Genomic DNA, 10,793 nt, shown 5'->3' with positions numbered 1-10,793 from the left:
TTGTGTCCTGGTTATGCCCAGCATATTTCAATGAGCTTCATTTCAGTTTTTCCCATGACTATTTTTTCTAGAACATTCACATGTGTTCTTGATTTTCTTAGACTTTCTAAATCATTCCCTGGGGTGTCTCAAACTTAATTCTAAATGCATGATCTTGGGCAGGAAAAGGGAATTCTATTACCGTTACTTACTCAACTGTTGCCTGATCAAAGATATCCTAAGGAATTCTTTTTAGGTTTGAGTTACATGATTAATGTTTCCTTGTATTTTTTTACAGTGTGTGAGTACTTCTTGAAAGCCCAGATAATTATTTCAAGTTCTAGGTTAAAGAATAGAAAATAAGATGATCATAAACCCCTGAGTGAGCATTAAATCCATTTTCCTAGGAATGCACTATATTTTGTTGGAGGACTATCTTTGAAACACTATGGCCAATTATAAATTAATTTCTTTTATAATTTAAATAAATTTTTTACAGCAAATTATCGGAACTGTAATCAGTCTCAAGAAAAGCTGAAAGAAGACATGACTGTGTAAGTCCAAATGAAGTGATAATATCACATTTACTGCATGCTGCTTTATTCCATACTTATAAGAAAGAAAACAACTGAGAAGTTTGTCTGATCATTAATATTACATATAAGTGATTAAAGCAAACATCCTCTTCTTTCATTAGGTATGTAAAATATAATTAGTTCGTAAGTTTTTCTTCTGTTTGAAGGTTGTATATAGGTCATTTGCTTTGAGATGTATTTGGCAAAGTCGTCATCAACAGAAAAGTGTGAGGATTTGCATTTTTGTATTAATTTTGCCTCGTAGAACTGAAGGTACATATCCTACAGGATAGAGAAAAATTGTTTTTTCTTTTTTAAAAAAATTGTATGCCTTTCAAGCCCTATAAAAATACTATTTCTATAAGTGTTAAAAATCAAAAAGATGTGTGCCACAAAATAAATAGTAAAAATAATAAAATATTTTAAAATAAAAATAGTAAGATTTTAATCAGACTAATATTGGGGACTAATTCTTCAGACTATTATGGTAAAGTCGTATCCAGACTAAAAATTGTAAAGTACGAATAATAAGTAACTTATAAGGACATTCCCTTTTTGTAATTTTGTGTATTAAACTGTGTGCTTCATTTACTGTCACATTCTGAGTTTGTTAGAAAAATGCTACTTCACTGAGTATATTCACTGAATTTCCATAATGTCTCACTAAAACTATCAGAGTCTTTACTATGAACCTAAGTGATTCCTATTCTTTCCCCCCAAAAGTGAAGCATCCATGTTATACAACCCCAAGAGACATACATTACATTGCAGCGACATCGTCTGGGCCTTAATTCTTAGCCTGCATATCAAATATGTAAGCGACAGCCACATGTGGGTACATAAATTTGGAATAATTAAAGTTAAATAAAATTAAAAATTCAGTTCCTCATTCTCAGTGAAATGTCAAGTGCTCAGTAGCCACACCTGGCTGACTGCCATAGTGTATAACACAGATATAGAACATTCTCTTCATTATGGAAAGTCCTATTGGATGGTGCTGTTCTGGAATATGGTGTGAATGGTGCCCCTTTGAATTGTGTTTTGCTGCAGCCTCAACTTTCACTGAGGGGAAGTTCTTTTTTTTTTAACGACTTTTACATAAATTTTCTTTATATTGGATCTTTCTCTTTTTTTTTGACTGGTAAGGGGATCACAACCCTCGGCACAGTGTGGTCTGCACCACATTCAGCCAGTGAGTGCACCGGCCATCCCTATATAGGATCCGAACCTGCAGCCTGGGTGCTACCAGCGCTGCACTCTCCTGAGTGAGCCACGGGGCCAGCCCTTTATATTGGATCCTTTGAAAATTCATGATTAAGACCCAGGGTAGTGTCTTGTACTGAATTTTAGTCTTACAGTATTAAAGGAAGGCTCTGATGTACAATCATGAAGAACAAATTTCTTACAAAAAAAGTTTAGAAATTTTTTAAACAGGGGTATCCATTTTGAAAATAGACAATAAAAGGCAAAATAAGATGAAAATATGCCTATGTACAGTTATTAAAAGGCTACTGAATTTAAAAAGAAGCATTCTCACATTTATAATGTAGTAATTGTTGTGCTATTATTTTTAAAATGGTGTTCTGTTTTGGAAATATTTGAAATACGTGATGAAAAATGTTCCATAGTCAAATTGGTTTGGAAAACACTACAAATGACAACCTCCTATCAGATACACACTGGACAGATAAACATAGTTAACTTTGTTTTATCCCAGTTTTCCAAACCTATTTGACTTTGGAACCTATTTTTTTCCCCTAACACCTACTAGCATCCTGTGGTGCTAATATTTTGATGAACACATTATTGTGAGGCGTTGCTTTATGTAACTTTTTCGTTGAGTATAAGGTAATACCTTCGTCTATAATCATCAGGAACTGAAGAATTTTATTCTACCTAAATTATTTTCCAAAGAAAATGACCCATAGCTTTAGATAATCTTAATGTTTGAATGTTAAGTCCATGCATTTATCTTATCAGAAAATTGTTTTGAAAATAATTGAATTTTTTCTTGTTAACTCCGGATCAGAATGACTAAGTAGTCCTAAAATCACTTCTAGCCAATATGATGCCTCCTTTTATTGCTGTCGAGAGTTCATTAATTCTATATGAACTTTAAGCATCTTGTTTTCTCCCTTTTGCTATTTCTGATGTATCTACTATCACGTACTTGAAAATGAAGGGGCAAACTAGATGGTCAAGTCTGGTAGGTTAAGTTCAACTGCATTTAATGTAAGACAATTGTGATAAGTGTCATAATTTTTTTTGGCAGCTGGTTGGTACAGGGATCGAACCCTTGACTTTGGTGAGCAAACCAGCACAGCCCAATGATAAAATTTTATTTCTCTCACACATAAAAATCTGAAAGTAGGCAGTCTGAGGATAGAATACGGCTCGACAGTCATCAGGGACTTGGGATCCTTCTGTCTTTCCACTCCACCATCCTTATACTGGCTTCTATCATCATTATCACTTCCTGGTCCAAACTGACTGCCAGAGCTTCAGTCATTAGGTGCAAAGAGAAAGAAAAGCAATGTAAAAAAAAAAAAGGTGCATTTCTAGCCGAGTCAGCTTTCTTAATCAGCCTGGCAGAAATTCTGCACAATTCCACTTTTAAAAATGGCCTTATATTAGGCATTTGGCTGTTCCAAATAAAATGAGGGTTCTGTTATTAAAGAAGATACGATCAGATATTGAGTGATAGATTAGATAGATAGCATTTAAAAAGCTGGTGGAGATTCTCATGGTCAATTGGTTAGAGACATCCTGGTTAAACAACATTAAATTATTTCTGTGCTTTTGGATTTTTTAATATGTTCATGTGTATTGTCAATCTCTGGGGGTGAGTAGAAAGGCAGTGTTTCCCAAAGCTGTCAGAGTACCCTTTTTCCTCAGAAGTACTGCCAGAGTGATTCAAATCATTGGCTTAGGAATCAGATCATAGGTTCAGGATTTAATCGTGGGCTCTGCCACTTTCTAGCTATAGAGGCTGTTGACTAACTTCTGTAAGCTTCAGTTTCCTCATTTGTGAAATGTGATCTACTTTATCTTATCTTTTAATTGACCCATAATTGTATATATTTATGGGGCACAGAGTAATGCACTGTGTAAAGATCAAATCAGGCTAATTGGCATATCTAACACTGTAAACATTTATCATTTTTTGCAGTGAGAACATTTGAGCTCCTTTCTTCTAGCCATTTGAAAATATACAATGAATTATTAATTGTAGACACCTAGCACCGCAATAGAATACTAGAACTTATTCTTCCTATCTAGCTATAATTCTGTATCTGTTAACCAACCTCTCCTTATCCCCCCTCCCTGCTACCCTTCCCATTCTCTAGTAACCTCAACTCTACACTCTACTTCTATGAGCTCACTTTTTTGAGCTCCCACATACAAGTGAGAACATGAGGTATTTATCTTTCTGTGCCTGACTTATTTCACTTAACGTAGTGTCTTCCAGGCTTATCCTTGTTGCTGCAAATGACATGATTTCATTCATTTTATGGCTGAGTAGTATTCAATTATGTATATATACCACATTTTCTTTTATCTGTTCATCTGTTGATGGAAAGTTAGGTTGATTCCATATCTTGACTATTGTAAATAGTGCTGCAATAAACATAGGGGGTGAAAATGTGATCTTAATACTTTCTAGAGATTCAGTGATACTCAGATAAGTAAAGGGCCTGCTATAATCTGTAACATACAATAAGTACTTAATAAATGAAATCGTTAAATCAATCTTAATTTACACGAACGTTTGAATCAGAAGGCTTTGTTTCCTGGTATAAAAAAATTGCTTGGACTCTGGGACTAACTACTATTATCTCTTTTTCTGGGTCCCAGGTAATGTGCAAGTCCAATTACTGGATAAGTGAGGAGTTTCCATCTGGAAAAGTTAGTTTTGTTGTTTGTTTGTTTGTTTGTTTGTTTGTTTTTAAGGAAAAGTCTTTTCTAAAATGAGTAAGTGCTTTATAAAAATGATCTTAAATAACTTTCTCTGATTAATAATTTTTTCATTATTGGAAATGTGAAAAGATAAAAATGCACAAAGAAAAAATTAAGTTACTTATAATCACACCACTAATGGAAAATAAATGTTAATTTTAATTTATATTATTGTTGGTTTTTTTACATGTATAGTTTGTAACATACATAGTTTTCATGTGATTGGGATTATGCTGTTCATATGATTTTGAATAATCTTATTGAGGCATCATTTCCTTATCATAAAACTCACCAACTTTAAGTGTACAACTTATGATTTTTAATAAATCTGCAGAGTTGTGCAGTCATCACCACAATCCATTTTTAGAAGACTTCCATCACTCTACAATTATCTCTCTTTTGTTGTCAATCCCCATTTTCACCCCCAGTCCTAGTCAACTACTTATCTGCTTTCTATCTGTGAAGATTTGCATTTTATGGACATTGCATACGCATGGAAACATATGTAGAATTTTTGCACCTGGCTTCTTTTATTTAGTAGAATGGTTTTGAGATTCATCCATGCTGTAACATATATCAGTAGTTTATTCCTTTTATTGCTTAATAGTAATTTATTGCAAGGATATATCACATTTTTTTATCTGTTCACCAGCTGATGGATATTGGGATTGTTTCTCTTTTTTATCTATTAAAATAATGCTTTTATGAGCATTGATGTACAAGTCTTTGTGTGGATGTATGTTTTTGTTTTTCATAGGTAGATACCTAGGTGTAGAATTGTTGCATAATATGGTAAGTTTATGTGTATCTCTTTAAGAAACTCCAAAAGTGTTTTTCCACAGTGGTAACACCATATTACTTTCCCACCAGCAATGTATGAGGGTTTCAGTTTTTCCACATCCTCAACAACACATGTCATTGTCTGCTTTTTTGATTACAGCCATTGTAGTAGGAGTGAAGTAGTATCATATTGTGATTTTAATTTGCATTTCTCTGGTGACTAATAATGAACAGTTTTGCATGTTGCAATGTATGAGGGTTTCAGTTTTTCCACATCCTCAACAACACATGTCATTGTCTGCTTTTTGATTACAGCCATTGTAGTAGGTGTGAAGTAGTATCATATTGTGATTTTAATTTGCATTTCTCTGGTGACTAATAATGAACAGTTTTGCATGTGTCTTTTAGTCATTTATATATTTTCTTTGGCAAAATGTCTGATCACATATTTTCCTTATTTTTTAAATTATGCCATTTGTTTTCTTATTATCGAGTTGTAAGAGTTCTTTATAGATTGTGGATACTAGTTCTTTGTCAGACACATGATTGGCAAATATTTTCTCCCAGTATCTAGCTAGTCTTCATTTTCTTAAAGGTTTCTTTTGAAGCAGAAAAGTTTTAAATTTTGATGAAGTCTAATCTATAAAGTTTTTCTTTTATGGATTGTGCTTTTGGATTTAAGAATTCTTTGTCTAACCGAGGGTCATGAAAATTTTCTCCTACATTTTCTTCTTGAAGTTTCAATATTTTATCTCTTACACTTTGGTCCATGTTCCATTTTGAGTTAATTTTTGTAATGGTGTGAGGTAAGGATCTAACTTCATCTTTTTTGCATGTGGCTATCCAGTTTTCTCAGCACCATTTTCTGAAAAAACTATTTTTTCTCCACTGAATTGCCTTGGGACCTTTGCTAAAAATCAGCTGTTCATAAATGGAAAGGTTAGTTTCTGTTTTTCAATTCTATTGCATTTATTGATATGTCTGCCCATATGTCAGCCAGTACCTCAGTCTTGACTACTGTAGTTTCATAGTTTAAATAAATTAATTAAATGATTAAATGTAAGTTCTTTTACACTTTGTACTTCTTTTTCCAACTTTTACTTTTTAAAAATTATTTGGCTACTCTGAGTTCTTTGCATTTTGATATAAATATTAGGATCACTTTGCTGATTTCTGCAAAAAGAGCCTGCTGGGACTTTTGAGGGGGATTGCATTGAACCTATAGATCAATTTGGGGAGAATTGTCATCTTAACAACAATGAGCCTCCCAATCCATGAACATGGATTGTCTCTCCACTTAATTAGATCTTTAATTTCTACCCACTAAGGTTTGTAGTTTTCATTGTACAAGTTTTGCATTCCTTTTTTTCATCTGATTTTATAATCCATTTCCCCCTTACAATATTGCAAAATTTTTCCCACAACATTAAAAAACCTTAGCAGGATGATGTTTATTAAACCTGTAATGTTTTAACGTGTCCTTAAACAGTCCTTCTTGTTACAATTCTTGTTACTTGTGATAGTTACGTTGTGTTAAAGTCACCGTGAATGCTGAATTAGCAATACTGAACCATTGCTCTTAGGAGAAATACAGGGTTAGGTTTCTGTGAGCCTCTGGTCACAAACTTCATCATCCAATCAATATATAACCTCAATTTATGTGTGCTTCTATTTAAAGACACTTCATTTAATATATATTGTTGATACACTAACATTGAACTTACGGTCAGCAACACTATAATTCATGCATTAATGAAGTTTATCTAATACACGTATTTCCTCCATAGGGCACATCATTCCCTTCTTGCATTTAAGAACACTAGCCAGCTCTTCAGCATGATGCATGGTAGTGGTTATAAACAGGAAAATCATAAACATAAAACACAAAAATTAGAAAAACTTGGCACTAAATAGATCATGAAAATGACACTTGTTTAACATACTGTATAAGAGCTGAAACAAGAAAGCAGAGTATTGCCTTGTTGGACCTCAGCTGGGAACATGTGCATCAGGCAAATCAATTTTTTTGCCACTCTGCACATGTCCATGAATAACCATAAAAGTTTCATGAATATTGATTTTGGACTTAGAAATAAATTTTAGCAAGTAGGTGAATTTGCAAATACAGAATCCTAAAATAAGTACAAGTTATGTTTTCTTCTCATGTTTTGCTTGGTACTTCACTCTCCTGGCTTTCCAACTACCTCACTGGCCGCTCCTCAGCTTTCTTTGCAGGCTCTTACTCTTCATCCTGAACTCTGCATGTTTGCAGAGTCCCTGAGCTCAGCCCCTGGCCCTCTTCTTTTCTTTACCTATACTTCATTCTCCCTCTCCCTGGGTGGGCTCAGCCAGTCCCTTTGTTTTAATTACCACCCATAAGCTATTGCTTTGAAATCTATGTCTCCAGGGTAGACCTTTTTCCAGTGATTCAGACTTTCATTTTCAACTTCTTACTTGATCTTTACTTTGAGTTTTAATGGGCATCTCACACTTAGCATGTCTAAATCAGAGCTCGTGCTGTCTCCTGCAAATCTGTTCTTCTCCCAGTCTCCCACATCTGTAAATGGCACCCTAGTCACCCAGTAGCTGAACTCAACACCCAAGGAGTTATCCTTGATTTCTCCCCTTCCTTCATTCTTCATATCCAGTACACTAGCAATTTTTTTAGGAAGAGTGTTAAACAAAGGTTTTTTTGTTTGTTTTTTTTTCCTTTTTGTCTTTTTTTTTTTTTACTGACCGGTAATGGGATCGCAACCCTCAGTGTCGTGCCCGTACTGGGGACTGGCAACGGGATCGCAACCTTCGGTGTTGCGCCTGCACCGCGCTCAGCCAGTGAGTGGGAACCGGTCTCCACATGGGATCTGAACCCTCGGTGGGAGCGCCACCGCGCTCCCAAGTGGCACACTCTCCAGTGCGTCACCAGGCCGGCCCAAGGTTTGTTTTATTAATAAAAAAACACACAAACTATAAAGCATAAGAAATCTTATTATCTATTTCATATCAAGTAACTGGTGGCAAGTTAACATTCAGGGTCAACAGACCACCAGGCCGGCCCAAGGTTTGTTTTATTAATAAAAAAACACACAAACTATAAAGCATAAAAAATCTTATTATCTATTTCATATCAAGTAACTGGTGGCAAGTTAACATTCAGGGTCAACAGAATGGTTGGAAGAGACTGGAACAGATTAGACTCTCTTGGAGGAGGGTGCATGTTCACAGGCAAAGGGGAAGGGAGCAGCTGTACCAAGTTCTCTGTCCTCATGGAAGATCTTGAGAGGAACTCCATTCAAGGAGAGGTACGCACTGTGGTGGGCTTCAGGCAGGTCGAAACTCTCAAAATCTAAAGAATCGAATGAAAAGAATTTTTTTAAATTTCTGTATAGGTGTCATCAGAGGCAGGGACAGAGCTTTTTGCTTTAATAGTATTCTCAGTCATCTTTTTGGCAGAGAAGCTTGGCTGTTTCTGTCGGAGGGGTTCATCAGTCTGGCAGTTTCTTTGCCCATTGGCTGCCACCAATGTTATCCAAGCCCCATCCTTCTCATCTTGGCCATTGCAATAGCTTCCTAACTGGTCTTGCTGCTTCCATCGCTGTCACTTCCATCCGTTTTCCAAAGAGGAGCTGGAGTGATCATTTAAAGAGTTGGACAGATAAGGTCACCATCCCATGCTTAAATCTTCCAGTGGTTTTCTGTTTCTCTTGGAATAAGATCTGAACAATGAACTGTAGCTAAAAGTGGCATGATACGCCAAATTCTTCAGCATCGTCATTTCGTACCACTTTGGATTTATTTTGTTTCTGGAACATGCTAAGCTTTTTTTTCTGCCTCAGTTTGGTCTGGGAGGGACCTCTTCTCTCTCCCTGAAGTGTTTTTTCTGCTCTTCTTATGGCTGGCTCCATTTCACCTTTTGGATCCCAGCTATAATATAACTTTTTCAAAGAAACTTCTTAACCACTCTATTTATCTGCACTGGCTCTCCCAACCCACATTTACCCACCAATTATTCCGTGACCTATCACCCATTTTACTACCTTCATATACCAACCTGAAATTCCTTCTCTTTGTGGATTATCTGTCCCCTCCCACCAGAATGGGAGGACTTATTATCTTGTTCATGGCTGTATCTCTGGAACCCCACACAGAGAGGACACCCAGTATACATTTATTAAATGACTACATTTCTTACCTGGTCTCCTACTGTCAGATATTTAGATTGTTTTCAGCTTTTCTGTATTGTTACAAATGCTGCAATGATCATCCATATAGATGACTATTTGTACATAATACCTTTGAGTAAATTCCTTAAGTTGAATTTTATATTTAATGGTAAGCATATTTTTAGAACTTTTTATCAAATGCTTTTGACTACTACCATTTTCTTTACCCTCCTGTTCCATCTACTGCTATCTTATTTACCTCAATGTAACTTTTTCATATGAAAGTAGCAAAGATACTGAAAAAAGATATAAATAGCAGAAATTAAGGTATTAATTTCTGTTAATAAAATAAGAAATACATGCTCTAGATGTTTTACTAGGGAAACGTAGAGTATTACATTCAATGTACTTCACTCTTTCTCATGGTGGGTTATTGTTTGTTATTTTTAGGTAAAAAGGGGGAAAATTCATGCTTCTGTCTAACATTCCAATAATCTTTCTTCAGGTTGACTGGTATTATGTTGGAATAGGAGTTACTGCCTTGATTTTTGGCTACATACAGATTTCCTTTTGGGTCATGACTGCAGCAGGACAGACCAAGAGAATTCGAAAGCAGGTTTTTCATTCAGTTTTGGTGCAGGACATCAGCTGGTTTAATGGCTGTGACATCAGTGAATTTAACACTCGCATAACTGAGTAAGAGGATGAACTTGTAGTACATCCACTCTGTTTCCATATATTACATATAGATGACTTAACTACATTTATTTACTTGTTTCAGTGACATCAACAAAATCAGCGATGGTATTGGAAACAAGATTGCTCTGTTATTTCAAAACATGCCTACTTTTTCTATTGGACTGGTGATTGGTTTGGTGAAGGGCTGGAAACTCACCCTAGTGACTTTGTCCACATCTCCTCTTATAATGGCTTCAGTGGCAGGGTGTTCTAGGGTAGGCCAGATGGCCAACACAGTGTTGACTGGAGACAGAGTGTGAACTAGATACCAGAGAAGTATTTCCATTCATTTTCCATGTCCCAAAATACAAAGGGATATTATACACCACAAAGACTTGTGATGTTGTCCACCTTTAATCACCTTTCCGTCTTCTAATTATTTGGCTAAAATGAGATTTGTTTTTAGTATCTTATTAACATTACAAAACATTTCAATTAGTAGCTTAATGTAGCTTCAAATGATAGCGTGGATAAAGTATAATGCCATTATACTTGGGATGTTTAGTGTTGCAGCTGGGAGAGCCTTGTGTATTCTAAATTCCTAGATAAATATGTTAAAATTTGTTTCCCTGGATAGAACAGAATGGGAAAATCCTATAACAAT

General features: G+C 35.4%; 1 protein-coding gene across 1 annotated transcript in view; it reads left to right on the top strand.

Annotated features, from left to right (window-relative positions):
• LOC103606406 (multidrug resistance protein 1B-like) overlaps positions 1–10,793 on the top strand; it is a gene marked incomplete at its 3' end in the record, with an annotated part of 72,339 nt that overhangs the window by 10,878 nt on the left and 50,668 nt on the right. The window contains 3 exon segments of the mRNA XM_008591006.1: positions 479–537; positions 9,957–10,147; positions 10,233–10,404. Of these exon segments, the coding sequence (XP_008589228.1) occupies positions 479–537; positions 9,957–10,147; positions 10,233–10,404 (422 nt within the window).

Source organism: Galeopterus variegatus, unplaced genomic scaffold (assembly GCF_000696425.1).
Source record: "Galeopterus variegatus unplaced genomic scaffold, G_variegatus-3.0.2 Scaffold6557, whole genome shotgun sequence".
Taxonomy (NCBI): Eukaryota; Metazoa; Chordata; class Mammalia; order Dermoptera; family Cynocephalidae; genus Galeopterus; species Galeopterus variegatus.
This window is presented reverse-complemented; position numbering and strand designations above follow the sequence as displayed.